At 48.6% G+C, this 22255-nt stretch overlaps 1 protein-coding gene across 1 annotated transcript; it reads right to left on the bottom strand.

Annotated features, from left to right (window-relative positions):
* Positions 1 to 361: 361 nt before the first annotated feature.
* On the bottom strand, positions 362 to 15066 carry SPRYD3 (SPRY domain containing 3). The gene is made up of 11 exons (XM_004373994.2): positions 14958 to 15066; positions 13099 to 13245; positions 11980 to 12055; positions 11343 to 11467; positions 10892 to 11027; positions 9857 to 10042; positions 2583 to 2732; positions 2073 to 2130; positions 1254 to 1373; positions 987 to 1159; positions 362 to 623 (listed from the first exon to the last, which is right to left on the bottom strand). Exons 1-11 carry the CDS (start codon positions 14978 to 14980, stop codon positions 489 to 491), a joined length of 1329 nt encoding a protein of 442 aa, XP_004374051.1. The 5' UTR covers positions 14981 to 15066; the 3' UTR covers positions 362 to 488.
* Between the last annotated feature and the right edge of the window lie 7189 nt (positions 15067 to 22255).

Raw genomic sequence — 22255 nt, 5'->3', positions numbered from 1 at the left:
AGCCCAGCCAGGGGGGATGACAGCAGCAACTGGTTCACATGATGAGGACGGGGAAGTTAAAAAAAAGAAGAACGCGAGGAGAAATACTATGGGAAGTAGGGGAGGGAGATGTCTCTACCCTGGGCCTTTGCAAAGCTTCATGCCCAAACAGCAGCTGAAAACGGGGTGCTCACTTCTCTCTACTCATATGGGGCCAGTGAGGAAGGGGGGTCTAGAAGCTCACTGGCCCACCAATATATCGATACCATTCCTTGCGTCTGTTCCTGTCCAACTAGGACTCAGGCCCCGGGACTGATACAGGGGCAGCACCAGCTCAGACACGTGGTCACAGAGGAGCTTGGCAGGGGCCTAGTCTTGCAGGGGTCAGAGTGCCTATGCATCCCCTGGGGCCTGCTGGGTAAGCAAATCCTTGGGCATGTCAGGAACTGGGTACATGGTCCTGCAAAGGGTGAGTAGAGGGAGAAGGGGCAGGTCCAGGGGAGAAGCCCCTAGCCACTCAAGGGGTGCAGATCTACTTTGACTTTCTCCCCACAGCTCAGCATTCCAATGGTGGGGAAGAATCCACCAGAAGGTACAACGGCATCCTTCTTCCCGATGATCTTTCCATTGCGAGTAAAGAAAACCTGGAAGTGGAGGTGGGGAGGAGAACAGAACATGCAGGCTCTGGCCTCTTCTCTGGGGATCCTGGAGCTACACAGGCCTGAACCCCAACCACTCCCAACTCCGGTCATGGACTTGAGAGGAGAGACTTAGTGTGATACAGGAAGTGACCACAAGAGGGTGTCCTGAGGCTGGAAAACAGCCTCCTCCCACTCCCAACGCAATAGTCTGCCCATCCCAGCAGCTCTGGTTACCGCAGAACAGCGCCCTAGGCTATGCCAGACCTCCCTCTTTCCTACCCCCGCTGAGATTTCTACTCCCCACTAACACCCAGCCCTCACTCAAACCCAAGAACCCCAGTCCAACCCCAAACTCTCCCTACTCACCACCACCTTCTTGCCCTCATGCTCCTGCTCTATCTCTTCGCCATCATCTTCCTCCTCTTCCTCTTCCTCTTCCTCTTCCCCCTCCTGGTGCAAGTACATGACATTCCGGACATTCCGGACAGCCCGAGCAGTCGGGGACAGGATCACTGTGTCACAACTGTCATCGCTGTCACCTAGAAGACCAGGAAACCTGAGCTCCTGTGGTACTTCCCCCACCCAGCAACCCCTGCCCTGACCAGCCTGGCTGGCCACGCCTACCCTACTCACCCTCACTGTCCAGAATGTAGTCCCGGGGGAACATGATTCCACAGCCCATAATGTCCCCTTTGTAACAGCGGGGCCCAAACGGGTCCCCCACACCACTGCCATGGAAGATCTTGCCATCATCTGTTGGAGGGAGGGAAGAGGACACACACTTGAAGGAGGGGCTGACACCCTGCACCCCCAAGAGTGGCCCCTGCTTGAAGGTGAACACCTCCCAACCTCCCTCTCTGACCCAGAGGAGGTGAAAGGACAAGCTGTACAGAGATGGAGAAAAAGGCGTGGGAAGAGGGCACCAGAAAAAAAAAAAAATACAGCCATAAAATCTGTCAGTTCAAGGGACTGAGGAGAAGCTCCCTCAGGAAACTGATCGGAAGAGAGAAGCGGGCGGGGAGGCACAGTGAGCATCCAGGAGAGGGAGGGGAGAGGGGACCAGGAACTTGAGGCTCAGTCCTTCTCTAAAGAAAGCCCTAAGGAAATGACACAAACCAAAAACAGAAAATGAAGACTCTGCAGGATCTGCACGAAAGGCGCAGAGGGAGCTAACTCAGAGCCCTGGAATGTCCAGTGTGGGCCCAGGTCTCCCGCCCCTGTCCTGCTCCCCTGGCTTTCAGGGCTGGGAGGAAAAACACAGAAAAGGAGAAAGCAATAGTAGCTTGGGCAGGGGAGATCAGACAGCAGCAGGGGAGTCTCTCCTGCCAGATGTTGGAGGAGAGAGGCCACATATGAGGTGATCAGGAAAATGGGTGTCCTTATGCTTCCACCTCCCCCAGCAGCCCAGCTTCCCCCAGGACAGCCTGAGAAGGAAAGATGCCCTCTGCTCACCAGCATGATAGGCCACAGACCCTCTACTCCATCCAGGATGCCTGTTCTTGGGATAATCCTGCACCAAGGAGAAAAGAAAGCCTATGGTACCACACACCAAAAAGGGACATGGGGGAGTGGGGTCTGAATCGCCCATCCTCTGGAATAGACCACAACCGAGGAAGGCTGCTCACCCCACCCCTGGGACCCCTGCAGCCCCTCATATCCTGCAGGCACATGGGGTTCGCGGGGTTGCAGGGGAAACAGGAAAGTGAGAAGGGCACCTGGCTTCCAAGGCCAGGGTGTAGGCTGCCCCCACCCCAGCCAGGCCTCAGTCACAACACACTCTCAGCTCCTAGGTCACGTGGGTCTGTACTCTCACAGCAGACATGTACAACTGTGTTCTGACTCAGGTTGAAATCCTTCCCCCAGAGCCTAGGCCCCCCAGCTCCCTGAGACCTTCCCAGTCACATCCCAACAGCCCCAGAACTGAGGAGCTCCATAGGCAAAAAGCCCAGCACCAGTCCCCACCTTCCGGGCCAGGCCCAAGGCGATGTAGCATTTCTCTCCAGGGTCCACAATCTCCACCTCGAAGTAGTGGCTGCGGGTGCTCAGTGGGTGCCGGGCCTGGGCCAGCCCCACATCAACGATGCTCTTGCCCTTGCCCAAGTACTCCAGCAGCTGTGAGGGACAGAGCCAGGTGGGGACAGCAGGCAGGCTGACACTCACCCTGAAAACCTGGTCCCAAGGCTGTCTGGGCACCAGTTTCCCAGGTTGGACAAAAACCACTGGGTGAAAGACGAAGGATCTAGAGGCACAATGCAGGCCTTGATGTTCTAGACAGGCAGGGGAGATGAGGGAAGGGGGTAGGAAAAGTGACAGCAGAGGCAAGAGGAAACCTGTGTCAAACGCTGCACCTGCCTTCCTCCTGATCCAACCCCACCCAGATCTAAAGACCTCCCCCTTGCTTTTGGGAGATGGGGAAGACAGCACATGGGGGTGGGTGGGGGGGTGGGGGTCCTGAGGCTAAGTCATCACTTCCCTGAATAACCCTGTTGGCTTTCTCTGTTGAGAAAGGTCTGCCCCAGGGGTCTGTAACACAGGGAAAAGAAGTACAGACTAGGCTGTGGACATCTGACAACTCTCTTAGGCAGCCTGAATGGGGCTGGGGAGGATGCAGAGGTTAGGTGCTAGCCCCAGATGTCTGGGTGGGAGAACACAAGTTCAGACGCCAATTCTATCTGGGATGGGACAATTTCTCAAGGTCCTTGTTCTATCTGGCTTTGAACAAAGCTGCTCATAGCTGGGAAGGGAGCTGCTGAGGGGAGCCAAGGAACCCAGAATGACTGGCTCTACTTCATTTAATGTGAGGGAGGGGAGAGGTCAAAATGAAGCTAGGAAGTCAGGCGTTCCTGTTCCCAGCTCCACATTTCTATTTCAAGCTGGAGAAGGGGTGTGGGATGGGAGGAGAGGGGAGATGACGGATGGGTTCTTGGGGCTCTTAGTCCCACAACAGTCCTGCCTGGGCATGATGGGGCGGCAACCCCCAATCTGGGAGGATTTATTTATCAGTTGTCATGGCAATAGTGGGGCTATAACTCAACCCCATTCCCTCTCCCTCACCCTCAGCATCACCTGGGATTCCTTAATCCCCTTTTAATTAGCCAAACTGCCCCTCAAGTCTTTCTTCTACCCTCCCACCCCTCCAGCCCTGAAGAAAATACACTCCCTGAGGACCTCCTCCACTTATCCCTGGCAAGCCTTGGGATGCTGGCCTCTCACCCCCAAGGATTCCTGCCTGAACAGGAAAGGAGCTGTGCTCGCTTACACCGGCATGGAAGCCGTATGTGTCTCCAGCAGAGGTTGTTGCTTCATCCAGAGAGTGGGGACAGAGGGCCTTGGGGTCCTTCTCAGCCTTGATCCCCAAGACCTGCCACCTCAAGTCTATCCTCCCCTCCTCTCCAAAAAGAACTGGGGGCAGGGTGGGGTTAGGGGTGGGATAAGGTAAAAAGCCAGGGATGTGTGGAAGGCCACTTAAATCCACACCCAGGCTTTCTTCTCTAATTCCTAATGTTCAGATCTACACATTTTGGTTATCTTTTATATTTGCACCCTAGCCCAAGTCTTTCTCCATTATACTGCACTGCTTTCTTCTTTCATGTGAAAGAAATCCCTTGTAGGTCGTCTTATGATTTACTGGGTACTAATTAAGGCCTGGTGGTGCAGTGGTCAAGAGCTATGGCTGCTAACCAAAAGGCTGGCAGTTTGAATCCACCAGCCACTTCTTGGAAACCCTATGGTGCAGTTCTACTCTGTCCTATAGGGTCACTATGAGTCGGAATCAACTCGACAGCAACTTTTTTTTATTTTTTTAAATGAAAGGCTCAAAGGAGCCCTGGTGATGCAATGGTTAAGTGCTCAGCTGTTAACCGAAAGGTCAGAGGTTCGAACCCACCAGCCACTCCATGGGAGAAAAGACCTGGTGATCTGCTTCCATAAAAATTACAGCCTAGGAGACCCTCTGGGGCAATTCTACTCTGTCCTATGGGGTCCCTATGAGTTGAAACAGACTCGATGGCACATAACAAAAACAACAATTATAGCTCATAGGTTCCCTCGGTGGCACAAGTGGTATGTCCTCAACTGCTAACCTAAAGGTTGGCAATTTGAACCCACCCAGAGGCGCCACAGAAGAAAGGCCTGGCAATCTGCTTCCACTAAGCTTACAGCCAAGAAAACCCTATGTAGCAGTTCTACTCTACACACATGGTCAGAATTGACACAACGGCAACTAACAACAATAATTAAGGCCCGCGCTGTTTCAGCTCTGTTCATTTCTTCATTCTCGTCCTCTGTGTGTTCTCTGCTCAGTCTGTTTCTCCTCTGCATCTCTCCCCAGCAGGCCAGGAGGCATGTGGTCTCATGCACATTAACTAGTTTACACTCCACCCATTCAGAACAGCCCCCAGCCCACCCTCTCCTCCCAGCATTGCAGAACTGGGTGGGGACCCCACATCTGCCCTCGACCCACTCCACCCAACTGGCCTCAGAGTAGGAAACACAGTGTTCTCCAGTTCCAGAGCCAAAAGACAGCTGATCCAGATCCCGATCCTTGGGAAAAACCCGCCCAATCATTCCCCCAGCCTCAGCTGTGTGTGTGTGGTTGGGGGCGGGGGGTGCTGTCAACTGCTGAAGTTTTGCCTGCGGACAGGGTGGGGATGCTTCCTTAAGCTTAAAGGCCAGGACAATGAAATGCACTAACATGGGACTCTTCACTCCTCCACCCCACAGAGCAGTTCAGAGACTGCAGACACCCTGGATGACTAGGTCCTGCACAATGTGCCCTCTCCCGAGAAAAGAACCACCCACTCCTGAGTGTGGAAGCCATCGGAATTCATCTGATCCACTCTCCTGCTTCTGGGAAAAGTCTTCCCAAGGCCTCTGGAAGCATCTTTCTGGGGTGAGGGGGAAGAGCGGGCTGGAAGAGGGAAAGAAAGTTCAGCCTCCCTGACAGATCCTCTCTTTTGAGTTCACTCGTCCCTCCTCAGACTACAGCTGCTGGAAACCTAGAGATGGAAGGTGTGGGCGGGTCAGCCCCTAGAGTCTCATTGCTAGATTCTTGACGGTGGCCCCTCAATCTGTGCCTCGGTTGCCTCTTGGTTGCCTAACTCCTGCTACCGCTAGCCCTAACCTTGGGCAAGTTACTTCCATCTCTTTCACTGACACAACAGCCGCAACAGCGGACTCAAACATGCAGATGGTGCAGGACTGGGCAACATCTCATTCTGTGACAGGACTCCAGGGCACTCCAGCTCGACAGCAACTAACAAAAACAATAAGCCTGTTTCTTCACCAGTGAAACAGAGATAATAGGACCTGCCTCTCCAAAAACAGATGTGAAGACTAAATGAAGAGACTGTCAAATGTCAAGCACGGAGCCTGGCACCCAGTAGGTGATCAATACACATTTCTGCTTCTCCCTAAACCAGGATTTGGGGTTATGCCAGAACACGATGAGACACTACTGTTGCTGTTGTGTGCCATCGAGTCAATTCCAACTCATCGCGACCCTCCAGGACAGAGCAGAACTGCCCTATAGAGCTTCCTAGGCTGTAATCTTCATGGGAGCAGGTTGCTCCTGTGGAGTACCTAGTGGGTTCAAACTGCAGATGTTTGGGTTAACAGCTGAGTGCTTAACCATTGCATTTCCAGGGCTCCTTGACAATATATTAATGCTCCCGAAATGTTAACCATCGCCCCAGTGCTAGAATTGACTGGAACTGCCAATCACAAAGAAGGAAATGATCCTTTATCTTGCCCTTACCTCCAACCCATTAGGCTCCCAGCATTGGTCACTGTTTCTCTGGAACAGATGATCACTCAACAGGTTACTTTACACCAAATGACCAACTGTCCTCCCCCAGTGTTCCTCTTCAAACAATGCCCAATCAACAGGAATGCTCCTCCACATCACTGGGGCAGAGGAAACCCTCTCCTTGGGGCTCCAGAACCTCCTCAGGAGCTCTTAAATCTTCCTCCCTCCCCCGCCTCCTCTTTACCACCAGACAGGCAGACTAGATACCACAGAGCCTAGGCTGCAGATCAGAGTGCAGAGAGCCTCCAGCACCCCACACCCTCCCTCAAACCAGCAGGGCCTTCTCAGCCTCTTCTCCCCTGCTGGTACCCGCCCTCCTCCCCTTGCCAGCAGAGACCCTAATCCCTCTTGACAGGAGCAAGGGAGGGCTCAGTGCCCCGAGGGCCAAGCAGCAGTTGAAACAAGAACCATGAACATGCTCCCCACCGGCCAGCTCAGGCCCCAACACGGTCTCCTCCTGGGTTGGGTCTGGAGAGGACCCCTGGGAGGGTGGGGCCTCATTTACCCCCTTTGTGTACCAAAGCTGTTGCCCGGTCGCTAAGGAGTTGTCAGAAGGAGCTATGAACAGGAAACAAAGACAGAATGAGTCTAATCCCCCACCCTCTACACATTACCTCACTATGCAAGGCCTAGGGGCAGAGATGAGGCAGAGGGGCAACACCCCCATCCCTCAGCAAATGCAGCAGCAACTCTTCAACACCCACATGCTCTGGGGAGGGGGGCACTCTTTAGGAGGGGAAACTGAGGCTACAGGAAGCAGGGAAAGAATGCTACTGGAGAAGGAGCTGAGTCTGTCTATATATAGATACTTTGATAAAACAAACACAACTAAATATTAACAATTGTTGAATCTAGGTAGTGGCTATATGGGTCTTCATGGTACTATTTTTTCAGCTTTTCTGTATGTTTGAAATTTTTCATAATGAAATGTTGGAGAGAGAAAAAAAGAACCAAGAATTGAATTGTCTTCTTTATGGGAAGAACTAATGAGAAGGGAGAAGAGAGGATAACTGATCCCATAACTGAAGAGAAAGGGCTAGGAGTAAAGGAATTCCAAGGCAGCCAAGTAAACTCGGCTAGAAGGGCCTTGGCTAAAGAAGCCAGACAGGGGATTCCCAGGGGAAGTGGGGATTTAAACCCAGGAGCTCTGGAGTCATCTAATCAGAAAAAGGGGCAGGAGGAGAGGAGGTGATTGGTTACAGAACAACAGGCTTAAGTAGAAGGTAATAACATGTATTAGACAGTGGAAAAGACACCGGGTAGGGATCAAAGAACGAATTTCAAGTTTTGATACTAACTTGCTGTTTGACACTTGAAAGAGTCTCTTCACTTTTCTCTGAAACTGTTTTCATCAACAACAAAACCGGGGGCTATTAGGAAGTGTATGGGTGTACTTTGGGCTGTCACAGTGACTAGGGGAGAGGGTTACTAGCATTCTGTATCTGGGTTCCAGGAATGCTAATGTCCTGCACATCAAAGAACTGGCCCACCTAACATGCCAAGAGTCTCCCAGCTGAGAAACCTTGGTCTACATGACATCAAAGGGTCTCCCAAATCCTATGGTTCTAAAAGGTACACTACTGAGAAGAAGGACCGATTACTCTCATCACCCAGAGCAGGAGAAACAAAAGCAGGGGCCTCAGGTCCCAAGAAAGGGCTCACCAGCAGAGGGGGATGTAAGTGGCAGGAGTGGGCTAACAGGAGAAATAGCTGTGCTAGAGGTCTTTAGAAACACGAGGCAAGGGCATGGGCCAAATGACCTCTCCCAGGCTCCTCCAGGCTGACATGACTACAATTGCCGGGTCAGAAGTACACTGGGTGGTGAAAAGGGACAGGAAGGAGGCCAGGAGACAAGTGGGGATGGGAGGCCCAAGGGGATGGAAGAAACTGGGCAAGTCATCCTTGTTTGAAAGATGGAATGGTTGGCAAGACTACAGAGGCACATGTCCCTCAAGAGGCTCATGCCCAAGTCTGCCCAGAAGAGCAAGTGCTCAGGGAGTAGCTCCCCACTCTGCCAGCTATCCCAGGCTAGGGGGGAGTCTGAGACAACAGCCAAACTCCATAGCTGTGTCTGAGAAAAAGTTCATAAATAAGTGGCCTGAAGGCACTGGGGGAAGAGCAAGGAGGAAGGAAGGCTATTTATAAATTTCTACAGGATTCTGCATCAATTAGAAAAGACTGCCTGGGAGGAGCTGGGAGCAAAGTGGGGACACGTCCAGGCAGGGAAAAGATGCCAGGAAAAAACTCTTGAGGAGAGGTCAGGGGTGAGAGCTGGAACATCGCCCTGGCTCAGACCCAAGTTCAACTTTGTAGATGTTGTCAAAATGAGGGTAGAAGGAGAAAAGAAAAGAGATGAGTGCCAAGGAGTGGCCATTCGAGGCCTCCTGGCTCACAGCCGCTGCAGCTCTTGGACCTTAGCACTGGGAAGGGGTACAGGGTGTGCGAAGCAGGAGGAGGGCATGCTTTCTACCATTGTCCCTGAGTTCGACGCACACTGAACTCCAGAAGGGGGGTCTTGCTCATAATCTACCCCCATCTCCCACTGCTTCTGTTTTGCTATCAAAGGCTGACTTGAAAACAGCCTAGGTTGGGCTGAGAAGGCCAGAGGGTGGACAAAAAGGCGATCCACCTGGGGGGCCCAGAGCAAGGGGGCAACAGAGGGACAATTCAAAGTGGGAGGCCTGAGCAGTCCACTAGAGGTTAACGCCAGACCCCTGACTCGGTGTCCATTCACTCTCAACCCAGCAGGAGGCTCTGAGGGTAAGTATGAAGAAATTCCCTCTTTTTAAGGCCCGTAAGCTTCTCAAGAACGTTTAAAATCTAGGGAGAGATTAAAGCAGGTATGATGAGAAGATGTATAAACCAAGCCTTAAAGGGTCAAGGATTCTCACTGAATCCTTGTCTGCCTCCATGCTCATCATCTATAAAATACAGGAGAAGGTAAAAGAGACTGAATTGAAGCTTACTCCCAAAAGATCTCAGAGAACCTTTCCGCACATGTGTGGGACTGTGACAACACCTGCCCCACAGCACTGTGCAGGAAAAGCCTGGGCCAACTGAGCTGGGATCCAGCCAAAAGGAGATGCAGGCCTCCTGCCTCCAAATCAGCCCCCAGCCCCTCAAAGGCAGGTGTGCAGGACAGTAGAGGGTACCAGGTGCTGAAGGAACCAAAAAGGCAAAGGAGAACTGCTGCTCTCAAATGAAGGGGAAGGGGAGAAAGGGAAACTAGTACTAAAGAGAGCACAGACCTAGTTTCTAAGACTCATGTCAAGGCCCCAGGTATCCTGCCAAAATTCCCATTTCCCAAAACCCCACCGAAAACACTGCCCCCACTTTCCATTCTAACTAGTCAGACATGCTTATGAAGCCTGCAGGTGCTCTGCCCAGCCCTCCCAGCCAAGCCTCCTACTGTCCCATTTTCCTTACTTACAGTCCCGCAGACTCTGACATCATGCAGCCGGCCCCACTCGTCCTCGTAACTGTCCACCATCATGACACTGTCATCCTCATGGCCCAGCTCAGCATTGAGGTGCAGCCGCACCTCCTCACCCAGGGAGTGCATGCCCACTGCTGGGAATAGTCCATCCGGGGACATGGGCATGATGGTGGAGCCCACCTGTAGTGGAGGGAGGGGGGAAGGGAGCTGTTGACTGGCTCATTTTCCACAGCTCATCTAATTCTTACAAGGGTAACTCTGAGGTGGTGTAACAAATAATTATCACCCACACTGACAGATTAAAAAAAAAAAATCAAAGTAGAGGTATAGAAAAGTTTGAAACTTTGCTAAGTACCCCTGGTCGAGCAAGATATCCACAGAGCTAGAAGGCGAACACAAGTCTCTTGACTTGCTGCCAAATACTTTTGGTGCATGTGTGTGTTGGAGCAGAAAAATGCTGAGGCATGGATGCTAAGAGAGGAGGACCTGTCAGCCAAGGCCTGAGAAAGCAATTTTCCCAGGGTGAGAGATGGAGCTGGTTAGGAGAAGGATAAAAGCTGCTGTCTCTCTCTTCTGTTTGCTCATGTCCCGTCTCTTCACTTCTGAAGAGGGTGGGAAGGAGAAGTGAAACAAGGGAAATAAACATAGAAAGGACATATTCCCGAAAGTATTCGAGTCAAAAACCCAGAGGACTTCCAGCAAATGTAGCCAGACCATAATCTTGCCCTCTGTTGGTCTGCTCAAAACCTTGCCCCAAATCACCCAGTTCTGTTCCCCACAACTTCTATTCATTCTCTGCCCATCCTCGTCCTGTATATCTATCATCTGAAGAATGCCCCAGCTTCCCCTGGGCAGGGGAAGTGTCTTCTACACATACGGGACTTCAAGAGAAACTGAGGTTGGACTGAAAGAGATAGGGAACTGTGGGACTCTGGGTAAGCCCCAACCACCAGACTCTTTCTAATCACTGTCCACAAATCCTTGCATAGCTTCAGCCTTCTTAAATCCCACCCAGTATTCCCCACTCACCCGCTTCCCATTTTTGGTGAAGAAGATCTGGGCGGTCTGCACATCAAAGGACACAGGCTCAATGCCACAGCCAATTCGGTCCCCAGAGTTACACTTTGACCCAAACTGACGGCCCTTGGCTCGGCCATTGTACAGCCTGTGGATAGAGGAGCACAGACACAGGGCCCAAGCCTGGCTTCCCAGCCTCTCCCAGGCACTGAGAGCTGAAGGCTCATCTTGCTGCTCCTAGTCACCCTGTGATGGTATCTACCTAGGCCCTGGGCGTGAGCTTCACACTCCCTTTTAAGTCTGCAAACCTCCAAGGGTAGCCATCAGGCTGCCTCCCTATCCTGGTCAAAAAAGTTTATGAAAACACTCCAAAACAGGTGAAGGAATGGGAAAAGCCATCCTTCATATCTAAGATTCCCAAATCCATAGGAAAGGGGTCAGGTTCCACAAGGAGGCAACTCACTTGCCATCATCAGCGTGGTAGGCTACAGAGTCGGGCAACCAGCCAGGCTGGTGATCCAAGCTATAGTACTGAGGGACCAGCCCCACAGCAATGGTGCCCCGAACTCCACTGTCCACAATAGACACCTGGAACAAGGACAGAAGGGCACAGTTAGCAGGGATGGAAGGAATGGAAAAGGGGATGAATTGCTTATGGCGGGGAGGAGAGTTAGAGATCAAAGCAGGCTGAGGCTCAGAGACAAACTTTGGAATCAGAAAAAATTCAGGGGAGGAGGTGGGGAGAGTGGGGGCCTACTTTCCCATAATTACTTAGAAAATTATTTCCAAACTATGGAAAAAGATAGGAGATGGAGTAAATGCTGGACCTGGGTTAGAGGGTTGGGAAGGATAAGGGTCAAAGTCTGGGATATGGGTCAAAATCTACCCAGGCGAGGGGCAGGAGAGCAGAAGAGACAAGGTGACAGGACTCCAGGGCACCTGTCTCTCAGATTAGGAGCCATGCTCTCCTGTACCCTTTTCCCAGCCAACAGAATAGCCCTGATGGAAAATTAAAAGGACAACGTTATAAATCTAGTAAAGGAGCTCCCTGGAGCTTAACAATTTCACCCTCTGCTCTACCCACCCACTGCCTTGATCACCTCAAAATAATTGCTGTCCTTGGTCAAGGGTCGAGATGCCACGTAGCAGCCAACTTCACCAGAGTTTCCATGGTAACTAAAGAAGGAATGGGGAGGAGTTCCATTAGCAGCCTAGCCCAGGACCTAGGGGGAGGGCCTCAGCATCCCCAACCCCCACCCTGTGAGGAGCAGCACAGAGGAGAATCCAGCAGACCACGCTTCAGCACAGACACCATAATAAGATGCTTCAGAGGTCACCCCACCCCTCCCGCTGCCTCCAGCCAGAGTCCAACCCACACCAGACCTACGCAAGCCTGGCTTCTCCTTCATTTCCAGAGGAAAAAGAATGCAGAGCTTCCCTTAGTTGCCTATTAGGGGTCTCACAACCCTGTCTAACCTCAGACCCTCATGCTGCAGCTTCGGCCCTTTTCCTCTGGCTCTGTCCTCAGTGGAGCTGGAGAATGGCTGGTCTCTATCCTCTGTACCAAAGCCCTTCGTTGATTGGAAGACAATTATTCACTCCCCAGTCCTCAGCTTTCTTGTCTCCAGGCTAAATAACACTACTTCCTTCCCCTTTCAGTGGCAACTCTGTGAGAGAACTAGGGCTCAGAAGGAGTCAGGGAAGGGGTTTGAGCCAGAAGAGAGAAAACAAACACAAACACACAAACGAAAGGGTTGGAAAACATGGCAGGTAGTGGGTAGGATGCATCACAAAACTGTCCGTCCCAAAACAGGAAACCCACTGCCTTCACAATGGCTACTCTTCACTGAACCCAACTGCTAAGACATAGGCAAAAGGAGTTTCAGACACTCCACAGACTCATGGAGTCCTCTCAACAAGGCACTTGGGGAACTCCTACCTCAGGCCCTGGCAGCCTCCTACTTCTGACACAATAGCTTCCACTGCACAATCAGGACAGACCCTTGCGAGACCGGGACAGTGACCCAGGGACCCAGGGACCCAGGTGGAGGAAAGTTCAGGGTGAAGCAGAACACACTGCTCCACTCAGAAAGGCCTCCGGGGTCAACAGCATCCCCTCTCCCAGTATAGTGCAGACAGTCCCCTCCCTCTGAAAGAGCCTTAGCATCTCTAACATCCAGCACAGAAAGAAAAATGTGAACACATTCCCCTAAACTCACCTCAAAGTATCTCCATCTACAAGGATGTGCTTGAACCTCTCCTGATATCGGAAAGCCCGGACCTCCCGAATCTCCCGGATCCGCCGGCGCCAATTCAGAAACCGGTAGTGCAGGTTGAGGTCATCCATCTTGTTCATGAGAACAAACCTGCCAAGGGGGGAAGAAGATTGAGAAGGAAGCAGGGCTCTGAGCTAAGCACCTCAGCCTGCTCAATCCAGAATGTGGGGAGAGAGCTAGACTTGGAGCCAGTTCCACAGATTGAGCGCCTCAACAATCCCCACCCTCATCCTTTCATTCAGCAAACATTTACTGAGCTCCTACTCTATGCACTGCTCTATGTACTATGGAAAGCAGCCCCGATGACAGAGTGGTTAAGTGCTCAGCTGCTAATCGAAAGGTCAGTGGTTCGAACCCACCAGGCACTCCATGGGAAAAAGATGTGGCAGTCTGCTTCCATAAAGATTACAGCCTTGGAAACCCTATAGGGCAGTTCTATTTTATTCTACAGGGTCACGATGAATCGGCATCGAGTCGACGGCAACCAGTTTAAGTACTAGGATACAGCTGTGAACAAGATGGATGGGATCCTGTCTGTTCTCATAGGGCTTCCATTCTAGGGGGTGGAGGGTGAGAAGGGAAGTATGACCAACAATAAACAGACATGACAATTTTAAACAGCGGAAAAAAAACCAAGATGATGTGATCAAGAATAATGGGGAGCTACTTTGGATAGAGTGGAGAGAAGGTCTCTCTGAGGTAACACTGAAATTGAGATTAAAAAGGAACCAGGCATGTAACAAGGCCAAGTAAGAGTATTCCAGGCAGAGGGACGGCCAGGGCACAGATGTTGCGGTGGAAGGGAGTTCGGCATGGTAGAAAAATAGAAGTCCAGGGTGGCTAGTGTGTAGGGAATATGGGACAAGAAGAGGTCTGAGAGGAAGACAGGGGGCAGATCATGGCCCTACAGACCATGATAAGGAGTTTAGATTTTATTCCAAGTGTGATGGGAAACCTTTGGAGGCTTTTGAGCAATGACATAATATAATCTAATTTATGTTTTTAAAAAGATCATTGATGCTGCTGGTTGGAGAACTGAGCATAAGGCGAACAAGAGCAGAAGTGGGTGAACAATTAGGAGGTACTTGCAGCAGTTCACGTGAAAGATGGCATCCACTAAGATGGCAGCAATGAAGATGGAGAGAAGTGGTATTTAAATCACATATTTAAACAACCAGCAATGCCAACACATGAATGAATGAATAAATCTTCCCCGGGAGCCAAAGGTGAGACAAAAATGAGGTGATTTTTTCTTCCCATCCCAAAACTTCATCAAGGTCTGACAGTGCCTTGCACATAGTAGGTGCTTAGTAAGCATTAGCTGCGCTGAAATGAATCCCAATGTGGACATTACTGTCCCTCTACAGCGGCTACAACCCACAGGCACCACGTAGCCAAGAAGGGTGGGCACCTATGAGGAAGCCCCAGGACTCCCTTCCCGGGCACTCGGCCAAAGCTTAACCCCAGGTAGATGCTGGCGCCCCAGACCTAGGGGCATGTGGTTACCCAGAACCCCACAGCTTTGGCACCGGCGAGCGGCGGCCGCACTGGGCCCCGCCTCCACCCCGAAACAGCTTGGTCATTCAGACAAGACCAGGGGGCCTATCCGTCACTGTGACTACGCCCATTCTCCCAGGCCCTGTACCGGGCCGGAGTGCCCGAGGGAGGAAGCCCAGAGACGGGAGCTCAAGACCCTGCCCCTTGCCCCCGGAACCCCAGCCCAGGACCCCCTCCTCCTGCCTTGGGCTCCCGGGAGACCCGAGGCCTCCGGGACCCCGCCCCGCCCCCCGATCCCCGCCTACCGGGGCCTCCGCGTCCTCCTCATCCATAGGCCTCTCAGCTCCGCACACTAGCTCTTCGGCCACCGCCACCACACACATCCGGGTTCCCGCCCTTCCTACGCTTCCGAGACCCGCCCCTCCTCTCCCAGCCTTGCCAATCGGCAGCGGCCTATGACGACAGGCATCTGGAGGAGCCAATCGAAGGGCCCGGCAAGTCTGGGGCGCGCCCCGGTGAACCCGGGTACTTAGCGGGTTAGCGTCTGGTAAACCCGGGTGTTGGGAGGGTGTAGGTGGCGACGTGGCAGTGTGGACGCTGTGCTGGGTGCCCTGGGCGCCGAGTGGGCGGTCAAGGGGCGGCTCCTCCGCTGGGCGAGGCAAGAGGAGAAGGTCGCTGCGCACGGAAAAATATTGCAAATATTTGAGTGCTCATTCTGTGCCAGGAGGGATGCTAAAAGCCATAGGAATGTCCTTTTAATCCACTCAACAACCTTATAAAATAAATTTTATTATTAGCTCCTTTTTAAGATGAGAAGCCTGAGGCTCAGAGGAATTACGCTTCCATAGCCTGTTCGCTTAGTTATTACCATGTGTTTTATATTCTCCCGAGCTCTCTGACGTCCATTTCGTATCACCATGTCACTGTTAGTTCATTCTGGGAAGGACATTGTATTCCAAGGGGAGGTAACATGTCATGCAAAAGCACAGTGGCGTGAAGTAGCGCGTTCAGGAACAGTGGTTTGGTGTGGCTAAAGGAAAGCTAGGCTGGGGTCAAGCTGGGGAGAGGAAGGATACTAACATTTACTGAGCACCTAGTAAAGTGTGTTTATTGCCATTCTAGGGAGTTTGGACTCCAGGAATGAGGACGTCCTTGATTTTTCTGATCACTGAATCTCTTTTCCGGGTAGAAAGAATTTCCCCTTCTCTGTATTCTCATACCATGTCATATGCACTTCATTTATAGCACTTACTACAGTCTTGCTTTTATTATTAAAGTCACCTGTGTATGTAGATCTGTTTCTCTGCTAGGCTATGAACTCGTTCAGACTCCAGGACCTATTCTATACCTAGTACTGTACAAACGTTGAATGAAGGGGAAGCCATCATCTCCTGTACCATGAACCACTTGGCATAATGGAAATAAGTGTAAAGGAAATAGGGAAACCTGGATTAGAGCCCCAATTCTGTGTGACAGAAAGTTCAAGGTCTTGGTGTTCTCATCTATAAACAAGAATTATTGAAGCATGTGTTCTTTTGGCTCCTTTCCAGCCCCTCGATTACATAGTTCTGAATAGTTAACCTTTTCAACTCATCTCCAGCTCCTTCTGGTTCCATTCCTCTGGGTTTCTCTCTTCCACCTCTTCTTCCTGAGCTATGAAAATACCCTGAGCCTCAACCCGGCTCCTCCCAAAGGCAGCCAGAGAGGGACTGACCAGGGCAGGTCCCAGATTCATGTCCATCCCACACCATATCTCCTGACTCCTTCCAGAAGCTAGTCAGCTGGCTAGCAGTTGTGGTGGAGAGAGACACCAAAATGTATTAATAATTGGTGATTCCACTTGGGATTTCCTCATCCTCAAGTTCCAGGTGTAGTAGGGCAAGACTCCTGGTGAACCCTTGATCCATTGGCATTCTTAGGACCATAATTGTAATTTGTACTTGGCATCTAGATGTATTTGACTAAACAGCTTTGTTGAAATACAACTGACGTAAAATAAACTGTATGTATTTAAGGTGTAAAATTTGATGTTATGTATACACCCATGAAAACATCACCATAATCCACATAGTGAATATACCATTGCTCCCAAAAGTTTCCTCATTTTTCCTCCCATCCTCCCACCCTCAGGAAACCACTAATTTGCTTTCCACCTCTAGTTTAGTTTGCATTTTCTATGGTTTTATGTGAATGGACTCAAGTAGTATGTACTTTGTGTTTTTTTGTGGGGGGGAGGGTTCCGGCTTCTGTTATTCACCATAATTATTTTGAAATCCATCCATGTTGTTTGAATCAATAGTTCATTCCTTTTTATTGCTGAGTAGTATGCCATTGCTTGAATATACCACAATTTGTTTCTCCATTCACATGTCAATGGACAGTTGGCTGCTTCCAATTTTTGGCTATGAACATTCATGTACAAGTCTTTGTATAGACATATATTTCATTTTCTCCTGGGTAAATACCTAGGAGTGGAATGGCTGGGTCACATGGTAGGTGTACACTTACTTTTTAGACTAACTGCCTGTGATGGCTAAGATTGTGTGTCAATTTGGCTGGGCCATGATTTTCATTTAGCTGTTATGTAATGATGTAGTTTGGCAGTTATGTAATGATGTAGTTATTCTCCATTCTGTGATATAATGTAATCACCTCCATGATGTGATCTGATGTGATCAGCCAATCAGTTGTAAGGGGAGTTTCCTCAGGAGTGTGGCTGCATCCAATATATATGGACACTCTGGCAAAGCTTGCTGGCTTTTGCTTGCTCTGGATCTTCATCTGGTTCATCATCATCTGACCTCTGGTTCTTGGGACTTGAGCCAGTGGCCTGCAGTATTGCCTGCTGATCTTGGGATTCGTCGGCCTCTGCAGTCTGTCAGCGAGCAGCCTGCCATCTAAACTGCTGATCTTGGGTTCGTCAACCTCTGCAGCTACGTGAGTCAGAAGAAGCCTCCAGCCTGATGCCTGACTCAGACTTGGGACTTGCCAGCCTCTACAACCACGTGAGCCATTTCCTTGAGATAAGTCTCTCTTTCTCTCTGTGTTGTTGTTGTTATGTGCCATCAAGTCGGTTTCAACTCATAGCGACCCTATATGACAGAGTAGAACTGCCCCGTAGGGTTTCCAAGGCCCGGCTGGTGGATTTGAACTGCCAACATTTCAGTTAGCAGCTGAGCTCTTAACCACTTTGCCACCAGGGCTCCAACATATATATGTGTGTATATGTGTGTATATATATATGTGTGTGTATATATATATATATATATATGTATATGTATATGCTTCACTGATTTGCTTCCCTAGAGAATACAACCTAAGACACTGTTAAACTGTTCTCTGAAGCAGTGTATCATTTTACATTCCCATCAGCAGTGTATGAGAGTTCCAGTTGTTTTACAACCTAACCAAAACTTGATACAGTACTCTTTTTAATTTTAGCCATATCTAATAGGTATGGAGTGGTGTTTCACTGCGGTTTTAATTTGCCTATCCCTGGTGACTAATGATGTTGAGCATCTTTTTACATGCTTATTTGTTATCCATCTATCTTCTTTGGTTTTAAGTGTCTGTTCAAATTGTTTGCTCATTTAAAATTGGGTTGTTTCATTAATATTGCATTTTCAGAGTTCTTTATATTTTCTGGATTCAAGTCCTTTATCAGATATGTGATTTACAAATATTTTCTTCTGGTCTGTGGCTTGTCTTTGCAGTCTCTTAAGTGTCTTTCAAAGAAAGTTCTTAATTGTGAAGACGTTTAATTTGTTGATTTTTGATATTGTATCATGTATTTGGTGATGTATTTAAGAAATCTTTGCCTTGCCCCTGACAGAGCGGGAGAATAGTGTGGAGCAGAACTCAAATTCACATAAAAAGACCAGACTTAATGGTCTGACTGAGACTGGAGGAATGCCTGAAGCCATGGCCCCGGGTGCTCTATTAACCCAGAACTAAAACTATTCCCAAAGCTTACTCTTCAGACAAAGATTAGACTGGGCTATAAAACATAAAATAATACTCATGAAGAGTGTACTTCTTAGTTCAAGCAGATACACGAAACCAAATGGCAGCTTCTGTCCAGAGGCAAGATGAGAAGGCGGTAAGGGACAGGAGTTGGTTGGATGGACACAGGAAAGCCGGGGTGGAAAGGAGCAGTGTGCTGTCACATTATATGGACTGCAACTAGTGTCACATAACAATATGTGTATAAATTTTTGTATGAGAAATTAACTTGAGCTATAAATTTTCACCTAAAGCGCAATAAAAAAAAATATAAGAAAGAAAGAAATCTTTGCCTCGTCTGTGATCTCAAAGATTTTCTCCTGTGTTTTCTTCTAGAAGTTTTGTGGTTTTACATTTAGGTCTATGATTTCTTTTTAACTTTTTATTTCTAAACAATTTGAGACTTGCAATAATAGTACATGAGTTCTGTGATCATTAAGGTTATGTGTCGACTTGGGTGGGCCATGATTCTCAGTGGTTTGGCAGTTATGATGTAGTTTGGCAGTCATATGATGATGTGATCACTTCCATGATGAGATTTGATATAATGTGATCACTTCCATGATGAGATTTGATATAATGTGATCACCTCCATGATGGGATCTGCTGTGAGTAGCCAATCAGTTGAAAGGGAGTTTCTTTGAGGGTGTGGCCTGCATCGGATATGTAAGTGGACCTTCTGGCAAGACTCATGGGCTTTTGCTCGCTCTGGATCCCACAGCTGGCTCCTCCTGTTCATCTCACCTCCGGTTCTTGGTACTTGAGATAAATCTCAAGCTTACCCACCATCTTGCCTGCTGATATTGGGATTCGTCAATCTTTGCAACCTGTGAGCAAGAGCCCTGCTGTCTGACCTGCCAGTCTTGGTTCACCAGCCTCTGCAGCTATATGAATCAGGAGAAGCCTCTATCCTGACCCACAGGCTTGGGATGTTCCAGCCTCTACAACCGCATGAGCCACTTCCTTGATATGAATCTCTCTCTATATATATATATTTATACACTTTACTGATTTTGCTTCTCTAGCAAACCCAGTCTAAGACAAGTTCCATATAACCTTCACCCAGTCTCTCCTAATGTTAACATCTTACATAATCAGCACAATGATTGAAACCAGGAAATTATTACTGGTACTATACCGTTAAGTAATCTACAGACCTTATTAAAATTTTGCCAGTTGTTCCACTAATGTTCTTTTTCTTGTTTAGGATTCAATCCAGGATCCCACATTATATTTACTAGTCATATCTCCTTAATCTTCAATATGGGACATTTATTCAGCCTTTTTTTGAAGAGTATAGGCCAGTTATTTTGTATAATGTCCCACAATTTTGGTTTATGTGATATTTGCTCATGATTAGATTGAGATTATACAATTTAAAAAATATCTTTATTGAGATCCATAATTCATTTTGAGTTAATTTTTTAATATACTGCTAGGTATGGATCAAAGTCCTTTTCTTTTGCATATGGATATCCAATTGTTCCATCAGCATCTGTTGAAAAGACTTACTCCACTGAATTGCCTTTGCACCTTTGTAAAAAATCAGTTGGCCACGTATATGTGGGTCTATTTCTGGATTCTAATCTATTGATCTATTTCCATATCTTTAATTTTTTTTATCTGCCCAGAGGTTTATTTAGATCCAATGGACACTCTTAAAACAACAAAACAAACAAACTCATTGCCGCTGAGTCAATTCCAACTCATGGTGACCCTGTGCATTATAAAGTATAACTACTCCATAGGGTTTTCTTGGCTATAATCTTTTTTTGTTTGTTTATTATATAGTTTAAATGAATTTTACATTTCAAGTAAGTCTCCCATATAAAAATTTATACCTACACTGTTATGTGACCCTAATTGCTCTCCCTACACCATGACAGCACACTCCTTTCCACCCCTGATTCCCCATGTCCATTCAACCAGCTCCTAACCGTCTCTGCCTTCCCATCTCACCTCCGGACAGAAGCTGCCCATTTAGTCTCTTGTATCTACTTGAGCTAAGAGACACACTCCTCATGAGTATCATTTTATGTCCTACAGTCTAGTCCAATCCCTGTCTGAAGAGTTGGCCTTGGATATTGTTTTAGTTCTGGGCTGATAGAGAATCCAGGGGCCATGCGTTTCGGGGTTCCTCCAGTCTCATTCAGACCATTAAGTCTGGTCTTCTTACTAGAATTTGAGTTCTGCACCCCACCTTTCTTCTCCTCCATCCAGGACTCTCTGTTGTGTTCCTTGTCAGGGAGGTCATTGGTGGTAGCCGGGCACCATCTAGTTCTTCTGGTCTCAGGCTGATGAAGTCTCTGGTTTATGTGGCCCCTTCTGTCTCTTGGGCCAATACTTTCCTTGTGTCTTTGGTGTTCTTCATTCTCCTTTACTCCAGGTAGCTGGGACCAACTGATGCATCTTAGATGGCCGCTTGCAAGCTTTTAAGACTCCAGACACCACTCACCAAAGTAGGATGCAGAACATTTTCTTAATAAGCTTTGTTATGCCAGTTGACCTAGATGTCCCCCGAAAGCATGCTCCCCAGACCCTTATCTCTGCTACTCTGTCCCTCAAAGTTTGACTGTATTCAGGAAACTTCTTAGCTTTGGTTTAGTCCAGTTGGGCTGACTTCCCCCGTAGTGTGTGCTGTCCTTCCCTTCACCTAAGATCATTCTTATCTACTATCTAGTTAGTAAATAACCCTCACCCTCCCTCCCCACCCCCATAACCACCAAAGAATGTTTTCTTCTGTGTTTAAGCCTTTTCTTGAGTTATTATAATAGTGGTCTTATACATATTTGTCCTTCTGTGACTGACTAAATTCACTCAGCATAACGCCCTCCAGATTCCTCCAGGTGATAAGATGTTTCATGGCTTCATCGTTGTCCTTTATCATTGCAGACTATTCCATTGTGTGGATATACCATAATTTGTTTACCATTCATCTCTTGATGGGCACCTAGGTTGCTTCCATCTTTTTGCTATTGTGAACAGTGCTGCAATGAACATGGGTGTGCATATATCTATTCCTGTGACGGCTCTTATTTCTCTAAGATATATTCCAAAGAGCAGGATAGCTGGATCCTATGGTACTTCTATTTCTAGATTTATAAGGAAACGCCAAATCAATTTCCAAAGTGGATGTACCATTTTACATTCCTACCAACAGTGTATAAGTATTTCAGTCTCTCCACAAACTCTCCAGCATTTATTATTTTGTGTTTTTTGGATTAATGCTAGCCTTGTTGGGGTGAGGTGGTATCTCATTGCAGTTTTGATCTCCATTTCTCTAATGGCAAATGACCATGAGCATTTCTTCATGTGTCTGTTAGCTGCCTGAATATCTTCTTTGGAGAAGTTCCTGTTCCTATCCTTTGCCCATTTGTTAATTGGATTATTCTCTTTTTGTTGTTGAGGTTTTGCAGTATCTTGTAGATTTTAGAGATTAGATGCCGATCAGATTTGTCGTAGTGAAAATTTTTTTCCCAGTCTGTAGGTTGTCTTTTGACTCTTTTGGTGAAGTCTTTGGACGACCATAAGTGTTTGATTTTTAGGAGCTCCCAAATATCTAGTCTCCCTTCTGGTGCTTGTGCATTGTTACTTATGGTTC

The sequence above is a fragment of the Trichechus manatus genome, unplaced genomic scaffold (genome assembly GCF_000243295.1).
Source record: "Trichechus manatus latirostris isolate Lorelei unplaced genomic scaffold, TriManLat1.0 scaffold00027, whole genome shotgun sequence".
NCBI classification, from domain to species: Eukaryota; Metazoa; Chordata; class Mammalia; order Sirenia; family Trichechidae; genus Trichechus; species Trichechus manatus.
The sequence above is the reverse complement of the archived record's forward strand: the minus strand, read 5'-3'. Positions and strand labels throughout refer to the sequence as shown.